Source organism: Peromyscus californicus, unplaced genomic scaffold, assembly GCF_007827085.1.
Source record: "Peromyscus californicus insignis strain IS unplaced genomic scaffold, ASM782708v3 Scaffold_5__1_contigs__length_169319896, whole genome shotgun sequence".
In the NCBI taxonomy this organism is placed as follows: Eukaryota; Metazoa; Chordata; class Mammalia; order Rodentia; family Cricetidae; genus Peromyscus; species Peromyscus californicus.
The window spans coordinates 145,270,856-145,290,202 of record NW_026294573.1 but is presented as its reverse complement, the minus strand read 5'-3'; the positions used below and the strand labels follow the sequence as shown (position 1 = coordinate 145,290,202).

The 19,347-nt window shown below is 42.9% G+C and overlaps 1 protein-coding gene across 4 annotated transcripts in view; it reads right to left on the bottom strand.

Annotated features, from left to right (window-relative positions):
- The window catches only part of Clvs1 (clavesin 1), a 198,201-nt gene that overhangs the window by 19,266 nt on the left and 159,588 nt on the right, over positions 1-19,347 (bottom strand). For all 4 annotated transcript variants that reach the window (XM_052716101.1, XM_052716100.1, XM_052716104.1 and 1 more), the window contains 2 exons: positions 5,305-5,415; positions 1,672-1,907 (listed from right to left, as the gene is read on the bottom strand). In XM_052716101.1, coding sequence (XP_052572061.1) covers positions 1,672-1,907; positions 5,305-5,415 — 347 coding nt within the window. The remainder of the gene's footprint in view (positions 1-1,671; positions 1,908-5,304; positions 5,416-19,347) is intronic.

Below are 19,347 nucleotides of genomic sequence, written 5' to 3'. Positions count from 1 at the left end.
GAAGGGATCTGAGGCTTCCCAGACAAACCTTCCTAGGAAAATGGACAAACAAGCTAGGAACAAATATTGAGAAAATAATTGAAATAGAGAATAACCTAAATGACAACCAGAATAAATGCTCCCCAATAAAGCAATGGCTATCAGAGTCCAAGGATCTAAGCAGCATCAGATATATAGAAGCTGTTCTGTGGGACACAGACAGGTACAGCTCAACCACGTAGACATTGGATGTTCTCCCACCCTTGCTAAACTTACAGGCTGAGTGCTCACTCCAGCCCTCTGGTTATGGCTGTATTTGGAGATGGAGTTTTAAAAGGGGTCATTAAGGTAAAATGTGGTCAATAGAGTGGGCTCTAAACCACTATTTCTGCTGTTCCCATAAGAAGAAATCAGGACACAAACACACACAGAAGAAAGATCTTCGGAGACAAGGGGCAAAGACAACCATCTGCATGCCAGGAAGAGAGGCTTCAAAGATGCCAACTTTCCTGACACCTTGATCTTTGCTCTTTCTGTTTCAGACTGTGAGGAAAGACTTTATTGATGTTTAGGGAATCTAGACTGCCTTACTTATTAGTGCAACTGCAGCCAATGAATCCTCACTATTAGATGTCAGAAAACACCGAGATGTGAGTGCAAGTGCGTATAGTCCATGAAGAAACAAGTGGAAGGGCCGACCCTGTCTGGTGACAGTGGTCACACATGGGGATCGAGATGGTGACTAAAGGGGATTGCAGCCTGAAAAGCTAAGGGTTGAGAATGTGTAGGATCATTTGCATGACAAATTTAAAAAGCCACCTACAGGCTGGGGATGTAGGTTGGTGTTAGATTGTGTGAACTAGCATGAACAAAGCCCAGATTCCATCTCAGAAATACACACACACACACACACACACACACACACACACACACACACACACACGCACACAAAGTACAAGTGGTCGAGGAAAGATTGAGAGAAGGAGGGAGAGAGAAAGAAAAAGAAAAACAGAAAAAGAGAAAGCTGGAAAGCAATCTTCTCCATCATGAGCATCCACGCAGCACACTCTACCAGCTGAGGCCAGTTCTCTCTGGGAATTTACTCAATGTCCACTACCCTCTTTATACTCGCAAGCCTGAGTATCACGGTGCTGTCCATCTTTGTAAGGCTTTGTTCCACTGTCCATCTCTCAGGCTTGGCATACCAGTTCCCTTTTACTCCAGAGATTCTGACCTTCCCTCTGTGGGTAGCTCAAGTGCCAGCCATTTTATGAGCATGCACAAAAGCCTTTCCTGGAGTATTTTCTAGATGCACCTTCATCATCTTATTTGTGTTGATGGCCCTAATGCATAATAATGGTGCTACAGCCAAACACTGTTCCTTTGGCTTCAAAGAAATGAGTGGTAGGCATGTTCTCTGCTGGGTGGTATTGTCCTCAGTGTATCCCAGAGCTCTACCGTTCCATCTGTATCTTAACAGACTCCCACAGTTTAAGAGGCAGATTGCAATCAGGACGTAAAGTTCTTCCCTCAAATTGGGTAAAGGGGACAACCACTTCTGGGCCAGCCGAGACCCATTTGCTGTAAACTCTGATGAAAGAATTTTATTCAATTCTGTGTCCACAAAGTTTTCAATTTCTTAAGCCACAGTAGTTCTAGATGGACCTTCTCATGCCCTCTAGCCAGCCTTACCTTTTCATGGGCTTGGGTGAGCACTCTCTCTCCAGGTTGGAGCAGGTGTGTTTCACATGCATGGCATTATAGGAGGTGTGGGTATAGTCATTTTCATCACTGTAGTCAGGACCAAGTAATGTCCGGGCCCAAGTCCCCATGTCATAAGGAGGGAGGGTTCCTCCAAATTCAGAGGGCAGAAACTCAGGGTGTATCAGCTGGTGAAGGCTGTTTAAATTGTTTCCATGTAGGAAAATCTAGAAAGGAAAAAAATTCAACATAGAAATTTAAAAATATGGTAAGTGTTTAGTCTAATGCACAATTCAGCAAAGACAAATTGTATGTGTCTCTGGTGACCATGACATTCAAAGAGGCAATTCTTTTGTGCCCATGGCTTAGTCATCATAAAAGGTTATTTTATTGCCTAAAAAATAGGCTGAATTGATAGTTGTTTTAAAAAATGAAGTTTAAACCCAGGATAGCTAAAAGAATCTTGTACAATAAAAAATGAAGTTTAAGAATAGAGTGGACATTATTTGGCCACCACTCAAATTTGCACACACAGTCACGTCCTAGTCACTCCTGCTGAGAAGAGGGAAGTGATGCCCATTGCTCCAAAGCTATCCATGCTTTTTTTTTTAATTATTTTATTTTGCAATACAATTCAGTTCTACATATCAGCCACGGATTCCCTTGTTCTCCCCCCTCCCGCCCCCTTCACCTTCCCCCCAGCCCACCCTCCATTCCCACCTCCTCCAGGGCAAAGCCTCCCCCGAGGACTGAGATCAACCTGGTAGACTCAGTCCAGGCAGGTCCAGTCCCCTTCTCCCAGGTCGAGCCAAGCGACCCTGCATAGGCCCCAGCTACCCATGCTTTGAATGTCATGCTCCTACCTGAGAACTCTGGCCCCCAGGATCCCCCCAGTTCCACCATCTTCCAGGCCCCACTATGTACAGCCTCTCCCTGTAGGGGTCCATTCTGCCTTTCCTCGCAAATCAGTCCCAGGCCCTATCCATGCTGATTCTCCATGCCCTTCCCCCCATGAACTCTTCTGTATCTGATGGTGTCTTGCTCTGTTCAGTTGTGTTCCATTGGGTCTTAGGGAGAGAGATGATGATATTTTGCTCTGCTAGCATAGCCTGTAGTTCCAAAGATGGTGTGTATGTACTAGATAGAAGCTGAATCAGTTCCTGTTCAGTGTAGAACCATGACCTGAGAATGTGTTGTAAGAAGTTCTTTGGGGCAGTTTTCCCTTCTTGCCTGCATCGAGTACTGACACCCTAACAAGTTTGTGTCTTCTGAGCATACAGTGTTTAATGCTCTAAATTGGCCAAAATGAGACAAGGGGGGAAAGCTTCACATTTCAGTTATTTTTAGATAAATCCACAAATGGCATGTAATAAGTAGATAACTGTCACTGACTACAATTTAGAAATTGACCTTGAAAGTTAATTTAAAATACATCTGTAATGACATTGGCTCCTACACACATTGCAGCATGAAATAATTACACCCAGTGCATAAGTTACACACAATTAACTACATGGAGTAAGTAAGTGATACTCAAGCAGAACACCATCAATTACACGCTTGGCCATACATGGCACAGCTAACAATGGTGGCACATTTGGACCTCAGCAACAAACTCATTCTCTTCACTCTACCCTGTCCTGTAAACAGCATTATGTAAAGACGAAAGGGAAAAGGAAGTAAGTGTGGAACTCTTCTGGGCACTATAGTGCCTGGGAAGGCAATGTGCATTTCTGACATTGCTGTTGGATATGACTGAAAGTTAATAAAAAAGATTTGTTATGAATAAACTAAAATATTCTGGCATTTATGAAACTCGATAGTAGATGCTGGAGTATCAGAATCACACAAAGTCCTGAGCCTGGTGTTTACATTCAGCGTTTGTATCCACACACCCCACCCACTTAGTCCTTAAAGGATGGGGCATGCTGCTGAAGATGGCTACTCTGGCATCCCTACTGATGGTGCAGTGCAGCAGAGAGGAACACAGAGGTAGGAGGTTGGACCTACTTGTCCAGGGTCAAGATCTGCAGAAACCCCCTGCTCTGGTTCAGCAGTGTCCACTGTGGGAGGAACTCCCACAGTCCCCATGTCAGGTAGAAGATGCAGGCTCTGGGAGGCCTGATGTCATGATGCAAACAATACTTGATACTGGCCTGAGCAGACTATAGAATGTCTCAGAAGGTCCTTGCTTCTTGATACTGGTGATGTCTAGTTCTAAATTCTGTCCTTGTTTGGAAACAGGACTTGTCCTTCGCCCATAGTCCCCTACAATGTTCTCTAAAGACCAAGAAGCATTCAAGGCTTAGGAATTTGGAACCCCAATGTGTGTGTACGATATGTGTGTGTGTGTGTGTGCTCATACCACTTCATCAGTCACATAACTATGCAAGGTAATGGATATCTTATCATAATTGTAGTGATCATGCTACAGTGTATTCATATATTAAATTGCTGCATTGTGTTCCTTAAACACACACAATGTTTACTTGTCAAGTGTGTTTTAGTAAAACTAGTGGGGGAAAAAGATAGTGTAAAAAGGAATAAAGTCATCAAGTGTCTGATATATGAGTGGCATTATTCTCTATGTTTTCATATGCCGTCTCACTAAATTGCTCCAAAAGTCTATGGTGTAGGAGTTAGTTTCCCAAGTAAAAAATGAGGACAGTGAGATTCAGGGTAGCTAATGGATGCTTGCTACTCAGCTGAATAGAATGCCATGTTGGCCCTGCTCTGATGAAAGAGCCTGGCTTCTCAAATGTTGACTGATGTAACTATTATTTCAGGCCTTCTTTTAAAGATTATTGCATCCAATGAACAATGCTTTCAACCTTACATATGATGGGTCTGGCTGTTACCATTCAAGGGCTAAGAGAGAAAAAATATAAAGAACCGTTTTTCATAGTGATGATACAGGACAAAATGTTAGCTACTGGTGTAGCCCATAAGCAAGAAGTAGCAACCGGGTGAATGCCTACAACCCCAGAATTCCAGACATGGAGGCAAGAGGATTAAGAACTGGAGGCTAAGGTCTGGAGAGATGGCTCAGCAGTGAAGAGCATCTGATGCTGCTGCAGAGGGCCCATATGGCAGCTCACAGTTGTCTGACCCCAGTCCCATGGTATCTGACACCTTCTCTTGGCCTCTATGTTCACTGCGTGCATGTGTATGTATACGTACATGCAGACAAAGCACTCATTTATGTAAAATGAAAATAAATCTTTAAAAAATAATTTGAGGCCAGCCTGGGCTACATAATAAGATCCCCCACAAACAAACAAACATACCCCCACAAAAAACCAAAAGAATCAAATAAGAGCAGGAAGTGGCTGCGTGTCCTGCTCCCACAACCATTTGCAGTAAAATTGGCATATCGTATTGACATGCCTTCAAAGTTTCTTTTAGTTTGTCTGGCACCCTAAAAATAACCCATCTTACTGAATTATTGATTAAATACAAATCATTTGCAAACTCCTGCTAAGGTGCAAATATTCAAAAATTGCAAAACCATGGTAAAAGCTATTGGGGGGATGCACACACAGAATAGCACTATAATTGTCCCCGACACACAGGCAACCCCCCTCTCCCCCATTCAGAAGTTAAAAGACACTTTTTTCTCCTTACCCGCTTTCTTGTCTTGTCTTTAAGGAATGGCTTGATGAGCGTGTACAGGGCATGGATGTACCAGGGCTGGTTGACAAAATGGACTCCTCCAAAGCGGGCAGGAAAGCTATCCTGGGAAAGAAATACAAAGATTGAGAGAACATCAGTTACTGACACCTCAGGCTGGGTGACAGCAGCACAGCAATGCAGGGGACAGCCTGCTCCTCCAGCAGAAGCTCCCACTTCCTGGTAAAGAAAGGAGACAGACACTCAGCTCCTCGCCTGGCCTCCGGCATTCCTCCTCCTCCTCCTCTCCTTCCGCAGACTACAAATGGTCCGTAGGTTCCAGGCTAGTTTTCCCAAAAGGCAATGACTGATTCATCGAGATGGTACAGAGGTATGTGAGACCCAGATCACGGGGAGTCAGAACTTTTCAAGGCATTGGGTAAGCACACTTCAGCTCCCAAGACCTGAATAAACTCTCAGTCTCTGCCCTCCTTCCGTCTTCTCTCCATGATATTGTGTCACCTTAACAACAGCCCCGAACATGGACTTGTTGGCTGAGTTGAGCAGGTTGCACAGGACAAGGCTGCAGAAGGGCCCTAAAGGATCTTACGAACTGAGGTTCTCTGAATTGACCCCGGTCTGACAACATGTGCTGTTGGTCTCTTTCTGTACTGCCTGTCCACTCCACCCTGCAAGCACACAGCAGATCCTAGAGAAAAGATAATTCTGGTTGAGGGCTGGTGGACCACCCTAACTGAATAAGAACCCCCTCTTCCGCAGATCAGCACAGTTTGTAAATATCAGGCTTTAAGAGGATTTTCAAAATGGCTCTTAGTTTGGAATCCAGGCCAGAATAACAGCCTGTGCTTTGCAAGCTGGTAAACTACTCTGAGGGTTTGAGATCCACAGGAGGAGGGACCTTGGCCGGGAAGTCCTGATGCATGGTTTCCGGGGTTGCCCCTGCTGATGAAATTGAAAGAGAGGCAACACCTAAATGGTATTTGTGTCACTACACGTGCTGTCAATCAGGTTCATCGCAACAAACAGCCTGTAATGAACGTTGTTAGCAAGACAAGAAGAGGCAGGGCAGCTACAGCTCAGGCAGGGAGCACTCTCTGTGGGTGTATGAAATGCTGTGCCTGGCTCTTTAGTATAATAATGAGCAAAGAGGGCTATTAACTTTTTCCAGAACTCTCTGCATCTGTAAGATCCCTAGGCACCTGCCATGGGGAGACCTAGTTTCAGTGAAAGTATATGGAACTGAGCTTAAGGGCTGACATTTGAAAATCTTAAAAATAACTTTTACTTCTAGCTAGATGTTTTACAAAATAGCAAATAATGAAATAGCTTGAAGGCTAAACTAGAGAATTTCAGTTTATTTATTCATTTTATTTTATTTTATTTTGATTTTTAAAAAGTAATGGAACCACCACCAAGTATGGGGATTGAGTGATCATTTATACTGACTTAAGTATTTGCTACTGTGTGTAATGCTCTCCAAACAGGATATGGCTGTTGCCCTCTTGAACTCTCCACCAACTGTGATTACCAAAGCAGAGTTCACACGAATTCTGGCCCATTATCCTTCTGTTAAGGAGAGTTAGGGGGACTTGGGAGACAGCGCACTACAAGGAGGCCTAATTACCTTCCAGAGCCCAGTCAGTCTCAGTGAGGGTAGTTCCCTTTGTAGGAGGAGCAGCCCACAGTCGCCCTTGCTCTTGGAAGTAGTTCCTCACCCTCACTCATCAAGCTAGACTGGGTAGAACTGTTTCTTTGGTCTGTCTGGGGAGACTGGATGTTCGCCTCCCAAGGAAGTTTATGAACAGTGTGAGCTTACCACCACATCTGCTTGCAGAAAAGTCAAAGTTTTAAATAAGGTGGGTTTTTGCATGTGTAAGGGGAGAGCTGGGGTTTTTGTTTGTGCTAAGCACTGAACACAGGGCCTTGCTCATGTTGGCAAACACTGTACCAGCAAGCTACATGCCGAATCCAACGTTGTCTTTTTATGTTCAGTTCAAGATGGAACAATGTTTCCTCATTCCTTAAAGCAAGAGGCTGTCCTGCCAAACTCTTCCCTTGTAATAAAGGCTACACCCTAGTTTCGCTTTTTTTTTGGTCCATTTGATCCCTTATTCAGAAACATAACTTACATGATGAATGTGAGTTCTGAGAGGCTATAGAAAAAGAACAGGATTGAAACATTTGTTCATAAAACCCAGGCTTTACTGTCTTTTTTTTTTTTTTTTACTGGAACTAATAAGAACATGTATATTTCTACTGGTATAGTCTTTTGTATCCTATATTTTTAGATTAATAAAGTAGAAGAAAATGCTGAGAAACAAGAGACAGTAGGAAAAAAAATCACAATGACAATATTAACCTTTAAAAATACCTAGAGACACTTAGCTTTAGTCTGTGAAACCTCAGTCATCAACACCATCAAAAACTGTCCTCTGGTTATACTGGGGAAGTGGAGTGAGGCATCCTCCCACAGCTGGAAGTTCTGGTTTGGCTCAGGTCCATCAGTCTGTCAGGTTTTTACTGTCCTCATTCAAGTCAGCCAGTGAAATGTGCAAACAAAACACATAAGCCTGAGCTTTGGAGTTTTGGGCTTGGGTTCAAGTAGAAACAGGGTTATTTTTCTTCAGATCCCTCCCAGAAACTTCAAATGAGAGGCCTTCCTCCTTGATAACAGCCATGTGCAAATGTTTTGGATAAAGCCTGGCTGTGTATTAATTTGTGAGTGTGTGTGTGTGTAGAGGGAAATACTGAAATTAGGAAACCCACTGTTTTAGTTTGTATCTGGAATGTCCTCCATGGTCTCATGAATTGAGTCCTTGGTCCCCCAGGTTGTAGGGATGTATTGGGAGGTCGAATGCTAGGGGTGAGCCTTTGAAGGCTACATGCCTAGTTCCGCTGTGGTCTATGCTTCCTGATCTGCCAATCTTTGGCCATCACAGACCACACTGCTCAAGCCACTAAGCCTTGCTCATTGCGATCAACTGTTTTCTCTGAAACTATTAGTGACCGGAGTTCTTCCTCCCATGATGCCCTGGTGGGAATGCTGTCACAGCACAGTGACGATGAGAGAAGAGACAGACAAATCAAGCTTCTCCTCAGAGTTACCATCTGCCGGTGCAGCACCTTTGGCTGACCATGTAGCTGACTGCAGGTTAAGGGGAAGCTTTCATTACTCAGGGACCTCTCACAATCCTAAGGGACTTCATGGAGGTGCATGCCTTATGGGCTAGAACAGATCTCAAATTGGTTGGCCTTGATCCGGTTAGTCCATGCCTTGCCCTCTCTTCATTTTAGCACACACTTATGAGTGCCCATTATGCCAAACACTGGGTCAAACACAGGGCTACATTGTCTAAACTGTACTTGTCTTAAACGCTGGGTTAGTTGCCAGAGTTTTTGTCCGCCTTCTGTAACCTAAGGGTTGCCTGTGTCCCTTACTACATTAGCAAAGGCAGCCTAAACTGTCACTTTAGTGAAGGTCAAACTAAATAAGCAGCATCCCTGCATGGGGCATGCTGGGAAAGACCCAGGGGAGATCCAAAACCTGTATCCCAGTGGTGAGCAGCTAACCCTTCATCCATACCTATGATGTCAGTAGAGACCATCTGGAGAGAAAGGTCTTCCCTCAAACTTGTGTCAGTAATGATAGATTCTTTACCTTCCCCACTGGGAACTTATATTTATACATTTATATCCTATCCACCCAACAGGAGAATGCACTTTTTTTTATACATGTCCATGGGGCATACATCAAGACAGAGCAATGCAGGCCACAAAATACTCAACTAAAGCTAAATAAATGCAGTCATAAATCTATCTTCAAAACTGGAAATGGCCTCAAACTAGGAAACAGAAAAATGTCAAAGAATTGGAAACAAAGCCACACAATTCTAAATAACTCATGGATGGATCAAAGAGTGTCTCAAGACAAAAATTAAAATACATGAGGCTGAACAAAAATGAAAGTAGAGCACATCCAAATGTTGGGGGCGCAGCTAACCTCGTGCCAAAGGGAAATCTGCAACGTGTGTTCAACAAAGGAAGAAAAGCTTCAAGTCAGCACAGCGAAGCCCGCTTGGGTCTGGAGAAAAAGACGAAGCCCCAGCCAGAAGGAGAGAGGGGACGATGGAAATGAGAGCAGAAATCGACGGCCTCTACAGGGAGAAATGGTCAAGAACATCAATGGAGCCGAGGGTTGCTTCTTTGAGAAGAGACGTAAAATGTCCCAGCCTTTTATCAGGACTGACAAAAAGAGATATCATAAATACCAATGTCAGCAACACAACTGCCTGTCCCTTTGTCAACTTCAAAAGGACAGTCAGAGGACAAAGCTACAGCAACAAGGGGACTTGACAACCTAAAGGACAAGAATCACTTCTTTTTCAAACTACCACAACTCATCGCGAAACAGGCAATTCCAATGGTCTCTAATTACTATGAAAATTAAAATTGTCATAAAAATCATTCTTCAGGCATACATGGTTTCATTAGAAAAATCCAATTCCATACAATCTCTTCCAGAGACTAAAAGAACATGCCCCAATTCTCTTATGAAACATATGTCAAAACAAGACTAGAATAATACAAATCAAATTACAGGCCACTATTCTTTATGAGTGCAGATGAGGGGCTGGAGAGATGGCTCAGCAGTTAAGAGCACTGGCTGCTCTTCCAGGGGTCCTGAGTTCAATTCCCAGCAACCACATGGTGGCTCACAACCATTTGTAATGAGATCTGGTGCCCTCTTCTGGTGGGCAGGCATACATGCAGGCAGAACACTGCATACAAAATAGTAAATAAATCTTAAAAAAAAAAAATGAGTGCAGATGAAAAATTCCTCACAGTATATTGCTAAATGGAATATAGTAATTTATGAGAGGAATTATATACATTATGACTAAGTAAGGTTGACTCCAGGCCTACAAATCTGGTACAATTTCAAAAGCAGTCGATGTAATTGTATTGACATCTTCTCGTTCTTATATCTGGTACTTTGGCATATGGCATCTTCCTGACTAGGGAGGGGTCGTCTCACTCGTGAGTGGGAAAGCAAATGAGGAGCCTGGGAGCGCTTGTCTCACAGTCAGATGAGTCACTCCATCTCACACGGCTAGGAACGTCTTTCTCAGGCTCAGCAGGGCTGCACTGCTGTTCCTTTGCATTAGTACTCCAGGTTCAGAACACAGACAACATGGGGAGACCTCACACCCAGGAGTCCTTAAAATTCCTCAAACTAACCAGTCTTAAACCATCTCAGGCCCCTTTCTCTTTCTTATTCCTTCTTTACTGTGAAAAATACTAAAATAATCCTGGCCTAAGCTTTCACCCCACTTTTAGAAAATAAAAAGGGGTCAATTCAAGATCTAGAACTAGTCAAAGAGACTAGACTTGACCCTTAGACTTGACTCAAGAGCTTGATCTATACAACAGAGGACTAGTATAAAGAATGCACACACATGTGCACACACACACACACACGCACACACACACACACACACACACACACGCACACACACGCACACAATACAATACTAAAAGAGCAAGAATACATGATCCAATTAGAACATGTGCAAAAGCCATGAGGAACATTTCACTAAAGAAAGCATGCAGATGTCAAATAAGCTCATGAGAATTTGTTCCATTAGTGAGTAAAGTGCACCAGAGACTCACACTCCTAACCTGTCAGAATGGTTAAAAATAACGACAACTTTGGGGCTGGCAAGCTGTGTTAGTGGGGAGACAGTTTGGTGCACAAGCCGGAGGACTGGAGCTCCAATGAGCAGCATCCGTGTTAAATGCCATAAAGAGCTGTTCCTGAGCCTATAACCTCTGCACTCTGGAGGGCAGAGACAGGAGGATTGCTGGGGCTGCTGGCCTGTGGATCTACCCAAAACAGAGCTTCAGGTTCACTGAGAGACCCTGTCACAAGGGAAGAAGATAGAGAGAGACAACAAGGAACCTAACCTCTTCCTCCAGCCTCTTCATGTAGGTGCACAGCTGTTCACACAGAACAAGGAACCTAACCTCTTCCTCCAGCCTCTTCATGTAGGCGCACAGCTGTTTACACGTGCTTACACACACTCACACATACAGCAAACCACCACCACCAACACCCCCCAAAAATGAGGACACAGCTTAATTCTGAATGTTGGTGAAGATCTAGAAAAATAAAGTTACTCATTCATTAATAGGAAGTAGAAGAAAACTTGCCAATATTCAGAATCACCTATCATATAACTACCATATCACCAACAAAATGCTTTCTAAGCATTTAGCCCAGAGAAATGAAGACTTATATCCACAAAAAGCTGGTGTGTGCACAGAAGCCTTATTTGTGGTAGTTAAAGTGAACACAGCTAACACAAATTTCAATAAGTGACTAAACTATTGTGTCCATACTATAAGACACTAACCAGCAACAAAAGGGAAAATTAACTGTGGTGATATATTGTGTACTCTAATAAAATCTACCTGAAGATCAGAGAACAGAACAAGGCACTGGTTTAAACATAGAGGCCAGGCAGTGGTGGCACGTGCCTTTAATCCTAGCACTTGGGAGTCTGAGATCGCTCTGGCCTCCCTGGATTACGTGAGGCTGACTCAGTCTAGGAGAGAAACAGAGCCAGGCAGTCGTGGCACACACCTTTAATGCCAACACTTGGGATGTTATGCCTTTGCTCCCAGTACTTGAGGGGCACACACACCTTTAATCCCAGCACTAAGAAGGAAGTAATATGGCTGGGCAGAGAAAGGTGTGAGGAGACAGGAACTGGAGCCCTTTGAGCTAGAGTCCTTTCAGCCAGAGAGCTTTTTCAGACTGAGGAGTGGCAGTGGCTTGTTCCTTTGTCTTTCTGATCTTCAGGCAAATTTTATTAGGGTAAACAATATATCACCACAATTAACACTGTATACAATAACCCAAGTGAGTCTAGAAATTTCACTCAGGGTGGTTTTGTGTGTGTGTGTGTGTGTGTGTGTGTGTGTGTGTGTGTGTGTGAAGCATGGTGGCACACACCTCTAATCCCAGCATTTAGAAGGAAAGTAGATCTGTGTCTCTGTCAGTTTAAGAGCAGCTTAGTCTGCATAGTGAGTTCCAGGTCAGCCGGAGTTACATAGTGAGACTTTGTCTCAACAACAAAAAAAAATTCTCAGAAGTTACACACTGTGGTGTTCCATTTGTGTGGTATTCTTGAAATACAAAAATTAAGTAGTGGGTAGAGAGCTAGGGACTAGGAGTGGCTTGGAAAGGGTAACTTGAGCAGTTCTCGTGTTGGTAGGATGCCCTGTACTTTTAACCACAAAAGAAAGATGGTTGTTTCTGCCTACGTGGAATATTAACAATAAACAAGTGATTCCAAGTAAAGCATTGATTTCAGGATCTTCTGTTTTCTCTGGTGTCATACACAGAGTTCAGTGATCCTAGCCATCTCTTAGTGTGCACATCGTTTTTAATGGTCACGCTGTCCACACTTTGCTCCCACACTGCCACTGTGCAAGTGCCACTCAGCTGCCTTGTTGCGTGTTTGTTTGGAATTCAGGGACACCACGGTACAGGCCGAAGCATTTCTTTTCTCTTTCATTGATGTTCTCAGTGACGTGGGCTCTCTTTCCTGCTGGATAATGTAGCACTTACTGGAACTGTTTGTAAGACTTGTAATGCCTGCAGGCTAATGTACTTTACAACTGGATTCAAAACTCATCTGAACCTGAAAACACATAGCCTTGAGAAGCCTGGGGAGCTGCCCTCTCTAGCTCTCAACTGCCTTCACCTTTTCATAGGAAAACTAAAACAGAACTACTAAAGTTCACAAAACTGACAACTCACCTGATCACTTAAGATGCTGCTAAGCTATAACTGCAGAGAAGAGAGAGGGCATGCCACAGAAGCTATCCTCACCTCCTGTCTCTTTCCTCTTAGTTCAATGGAGGCCTGGGTGTCTTCCAGGGCCTGGGAAAGGCATCTTCATTAATGTAGTTGCATGAACTTCAGTTCTACAGACATGGTAAGGACACAGCTTGCACTTAGGCGTCATCTATTCCGCTCATGCATGCCCTAACAATGACATCCATTCCTCACTTCAAAGCAGGAGGAGAAAATCATCTTTAGCTGCATAAATTGACTTCACTGGTGCAGGGAGCCTATAGAAATGCTCTACTGCATGATGATGGATTTCTATCATGCCACATAGCAATCTTTAGTGATGAAATACATATGCGTGTATTTGCAAAGAAATGAAGAACTCATGGAAAAGCCGAGTGTGTGAGCAGATTTTCATTTGTACAATGTAGATATCAGGAATGAGTGTGAGAGAGAAGACAGAACCTGCTTACTAGGAGGAAGTCTGTCAACAGTGCATCTGACCACAGAGTGTGGCTTGTCTCAGGTTCTCCTGGAGGGCAGTGCCCACCTCCAAGAAGCTAGACCAACTCAGTGTTGTCTTAGGTCCAAAGGGACAAGGGCATTTCTGTATGTTGAGATCAGTGTGTGTTGGGGTAGTTTCCTCTAGATTAGTGGTTCTCAACCTGTGGGTCACAGCTTTTTTGGGGGTTGAATGACCCTTTCACAGGGGTTGCATATTAGATATCCTGTATATCAGATATTTACATTACAATTCTCAACAGTAGAAAATTACAGTTATGAAGTAGAAATGATACAATTTTATGGTTGGGGGTCACCACAACACGAGGAACTACATGAAAGGGTCCCAGTGTTAGGGTGGTTGAGAAACACTGCTCTAGATCCTAAGAAAAAAATATCTTAGGTAATTGTTCTCCCAATGAGCAAAACTGGCCTCTGCCAAACAGGCTAGGCCAGCCAATCTTGCTTAGGCTGCAACTTAACATTCCTGCACCTTCCTTTTCAAATTGCATTCTGAGCTACATTTCAGGAGGAGATGCTAAGTCTCCTTACAAAGGAAAAAGTAGAAGATGCAGGGTGTACCAAATACACACCTTCAGTTCACTGTCCGGGGAGAGACAGAAATGGCAGTGCTTTCTGTGAAGGAAAGACCTGGGCTCAGATGCTGTGCTGCCTCAGTGAAGAGACTAAATGGTCAGTAACTATGCATGGAGATCAAGAGAACGTTCATGTCCTACTGGAGCCAAATATTAAAAAACCTTCTATAAATGAGACAGCAAGGCAGGGTGTGGTGGCAGTCACCTAGAATCCTAGCATTTGGGAGGTTGAGGCAGGAGGATTATTACAGATTCAAAGTCAGCCTGAGCTATAGTGGGAAAATTGGAATCCCCAAATCAAAACTTTCTGATTGGGGTAAGATGAAACCTCAAAGTTGTTTTGATTTGCATCTCTCTAATTGTTAGAAAATGATGAACATTTTTGAGATATTTCTTGGCCAATTCTGATTTTTCTATTAGCTTGGTTTCCATCACTAGGCATCATCTATGAGACCCACAGTCCATTTATTTGAATGGCTCATTTGGTTTCTCAACTCTTTGTTGAGTTCTTTGTATATTCTTGGGAGGAATTCTGTTAGACGTGTACTATTAAAGATCGTCTTCCACACAATGGGCTTCCTTCTGGCTTGATCATTGCCTTAGTTGAACGGAAGCTTTGTAGTTTTGTGAGGTCCCAGTTATCAACTGCTAGCCTTTATTCCTGGGCAAATAGAGTTTTGTTGAGAAAGTCCTTTCTTACACCTGTATCTTGTAAGCTACTGCCTATGTTTTCTTCAGGCAGTTTCAGTGTTTCAGGTTTGGAATTGAGATCTTTGAGCTGTTTGGAGTTGTGGTTCTGTTTTTGTGTGTGTGTGTGTCGGGGGTTGGTACTAATGAGTCTAATTTCATTCTTCAACAAATGGAAATCCAGTCTTCCCAAGAAAATTTATTGGAGATGCTATCTTTTCTCCAATGTATGTTTTTGACATCTCTCTCAAATATCAGATGTCTGTAGTTACATGTGCTCATATTTGGGTCAACATTTTTGTTCAATGTGTTTTTGTGTCAGGACCACATGTCTTTATTACTTTGGCTTTATTAATATATTTTAAAATCTGAAATGGTAATTGTGATGGTATAATAGGTTGCTATGCCAATGCAGTAAGTCAGATCAAGCCGAAATGAAAAAGCAAAAGAACAGGTTAATTTGAGCAAAACAACTCCTAGATGAGCCCTCCAGCCCCAGAGGTTGGGCTGGAGAAATCACACGCTGAGCTAAAGCATGGAGATTATGTACCCTGTAGGTGAGGGGTAATAACGTGTCCTCCACAAGCTGGGTTTGTACCCAAGAATGGTCAAAAGCTGACTGCTTTAGGCGGGGTCTTAGGCTGCTGGCAACTTCAAGGGAGGGGCTGCCACAGTCACCAAGAATGTGGAACTGGACCTTTTGGCTCCTTTTCTTTGTTGGAGCTTCTCTGAGAGGTCAGGGTTTGGAGAGAGAGATGGGGCTTCTCAGATCGTGCTGGGGTGAGCAGGAGTTCCAGCCGAACAGTGATCCCTCCAGCTTTGTTTTTGTTGTCGTTTGCTTTTAACTCAGGAAATCTGGCAACTTTTCTGGTTCTTCGTGGATTTAAAGATGGTTATTCTTTTTCTATTTCTGTGAAAAATGTGGTAATTTTTATTGGGATTGTATTGATTCTGTAAATTGTCTTTGATAGAAAGATGAGAGCTTCACTCATCCGTGGATATTAGGATAACTACTTAGAACGCGGTTAGGAAAAGAATTACAGTAGTTTAGTTAAGTGGCAGCAGGAGGTTCTCCCGTAAGATCCATGGTCTCACTAGCCCCAGATAGCGGACTAGGTTTCTAGTACTAGGACTTCCTTCCTGTCGAGTAGGACTTAAGTCCAATTAGACAGCTCTTTGTTATTGCTAAGATGTTAAGTGCCACTGTGGTGCATTTAGGAATATTTTGCCATGCTGATCCTTGTTGTGGTTCATGGGTGTCATGGATGGGTCGGACTACTGATTGCTTCTCTCCCTTGGCAGTTTTGATAACACCTTCAGGTACTATGAAAGTTAGTTCTTGGGGAGGAGGATTTCAGACCTGACCCAGCTCAAACTTCAAAGTCCTGGGTCTAAGATGCTTGGTATCCTCAATCATAAAGACTTACCTTCGACTTCTGGGAGACAGCCAAGGACAACAGCAATGATTTCTATTGTTTGAAGTCTCTTGGACTCCTCTGACCAACATCTTAAAAGGAGGCTTCTCCTGCCTGACTCAGCGGTTTCTGCCAGAGAGTCTACGGTTCCCGAGGGGGCAATATCTCCTTAACTGGTACAACTTCATTGAAAAAAATATGTGTACATGCACTTCTTTGTATTATATATAATTTTATGTAAATGATTTCACATAGCTTTTTCAAACACCTTTAGTGTTATTTATCTCTCTTCCGTATTAACCTCCTACCTCCTCCTAACTAAATTCCCACTATTTCCTAATTTTCTCCTTTCTATCACTGGTATCCTGATATTTCTCTCTCTAGCATTCCTGTTCCTTCCCTCCCATTCTCCAGTATCATCACTTTTTACTTTCTTGGTTTCTGTTATTACTCCAGGTTATGGACTATACTCAAAGATTTGGTGCTAGAAACAGCAGATGAGAGGGAACATGTGGTGTTGTCTTTCTGGGTCCGAGTTACTTCACCCAATATCTTTTCTAGTTTTGTTCCGTTATCCTAAATATTCATGGTTTCATTTTTCTCACCACATTTTCATCATCTGTTCATCAGCTGAAGGACCTTCAGGTTGTTTCCATTTTCTAGCTCTTGTGACTAGAGCAACAATGAACCTGGCTGAGCAAGTGTCTTTGGAGTAGGATGTCGGGTCCTCTGGGCACATGCCGAGGAGTGGTAGAGCTGTGCCAGATAGTAGACTTGTTTTTAAACTTTTGAAGATTTTCCACACTGATTTTCAGAGTGGCTGCACAAGTTTGCAATCCCATGAACAGTGAATGAGAGCTCCACATCCCCTCCAGCATTTGCCACTGTTTTGTTGGTCTTAGCCATTCTGATGGGGTGAGGCTCAGACAACTTTACCGAAGAGGGGCAGAAAGATTGGGAGAGTCAGAGGACCAGGAATTAGCTGTTCCATCTGTCTTCTAGAATGACAGGGAAGCTGTTCCCGTGATACCTCAACCACAGGACTGCCAAAATTATACCTAAACAATGGCAACACCAATGGAAATGCTAAGATAGAAGGAAGAATCACAGGGGACCCTACACCTCTCCAAAGACATACAGGCAAGTAACTATGTTGAGAAAAGGAGAATTAATCTTTCTTGGGGAGGTGCCCCTAACTGATTACCGAATAACAAATTGTCAGCCTTGAAATTATATACATACAAACAACTTTGAACAGACCCAACAGGTTGTATTTATATGTGTATGAGAGCACATATATAAACACATAATTAAGGAGAAAAGTTATGAGATGGAGGATGTATATGGGAGGTGTTGGAGAGATGGGTTGATTATATAATCATATTTAAACTGCAAAATCCAAAAATAAATTGAGTGAGGGGGGAAAAGAAAAAGAATTTAAAGTAAGATTCTGAGTATTCAGTTACATTTTCTTCTATATTCATAAAATACATTTAAGCACTATAATCATCAAAACACAAATAAAATATCAAAACAACAACAAAAGGGCCAACCAAAGCTTTTATGAAGAATAAATACATGTGACTATATTTGACAGTCTTTAGGACTTAATAAGCCAGTAAGAATTCCTACATTTTACTTGTTTTCCCCCAAGAGCAAACTGATAGATTATATTAAAGGAAAAAAGTAAGGGAAAGGGGAAAATGGAGGAATAAAATGAGGGAGAAAAGAGGGAAGAAAAATAGTTGAAAAATCAAGTGGTGATGCATATCTGTTGAATCTTCAGCAAGGCACTAGAAAACTGACCATAACTTCTGAGACTATCTTGAAGTCAGTGATATCTGCCTTGTGCCCGAGGGACATTCTTTAGTGCAGGAAGATCAACGTTATCTTACTGGCCTGCCGGGCCAGATGTGCCTGCTGGTGCAATAATGGCACAACTGTTATGGGAAAATGAAACACTTTGTGACAGGAGTTGTGGCCTCATCCACAGGAACAAACTGTGTGCCCGGTTGGTCAAAAGCCCATGGCTGGGGAGACCGTATACTCTAGGGTAGAACCTGCTACTGTTAGCTTGTAGATGCCTATGCTGTCAAGTCTCTCTCTAAATATTTATGTTTGTAACCTTAGACTGGCTGCCCTCAACCTTGGTCAGAGATGCTTCCTTCTGCGGTGAGCATCAGTCAATGCAGAGATGCCTACTGATCAAAATTCTGAGGATAAGAGACAGCGTGCTCAGTCCAAACAGGATGTCTACTTCAATTGCTTCTTTTACTTCTTACTAAAGCTCCAAATAGGAGAGCTATCTACTTTGCTAGCTCTGCCAATCTCATTGCTGGCCAAGCAAGATGATCAGGGAGGTGACCTCGACTAGGAATTGGAGATAGATGGGGTAGAATATAAATCCAGTCAGCAGAACTGAACCCAAGCACTGGAAACTTAATTTGCTATAAAAATCACATCCAGCTTTTCTAACCACACTGACCTTAAGGAGGGGTTATATCTGACTATTACATAGCAAATACATTACATTATTACACCATACTTCATCTTCATTCAAGCTTCCCTAAGGACCTGTAAGTGGTAAATAGATGATTGCTGCTCCTTATTTAAAAGCCAATTCATGTAGAGATTCAGATCCCTCGAATGGCTGATTCACAGAGGAAATCGATGCAGCAGAGATGGCTTGCTTTATATGATTCTCCCTGCCAGTTAGTGTGTAAGCTCCCACAGTCCTGATGTCTGTGAGAAGGAAGCAGAGCAGAAGGACCACAGAGGACATTCAGGGTGAGACTTTGGCAAATGGTAAACTTTTAACTAGTCAGTCATCCTTTTTGTCTGTAACTAATTTTGCAATAAATAAGTATAACAGCACTTCAAAGTCACAATAGATATAATTTAAGAGAAAACAGTATTATTGGTAATAGTTAATAATGAATTGTTCATGGAATGGAAGATGGCTCTGTGGGTAAAGGGCTAG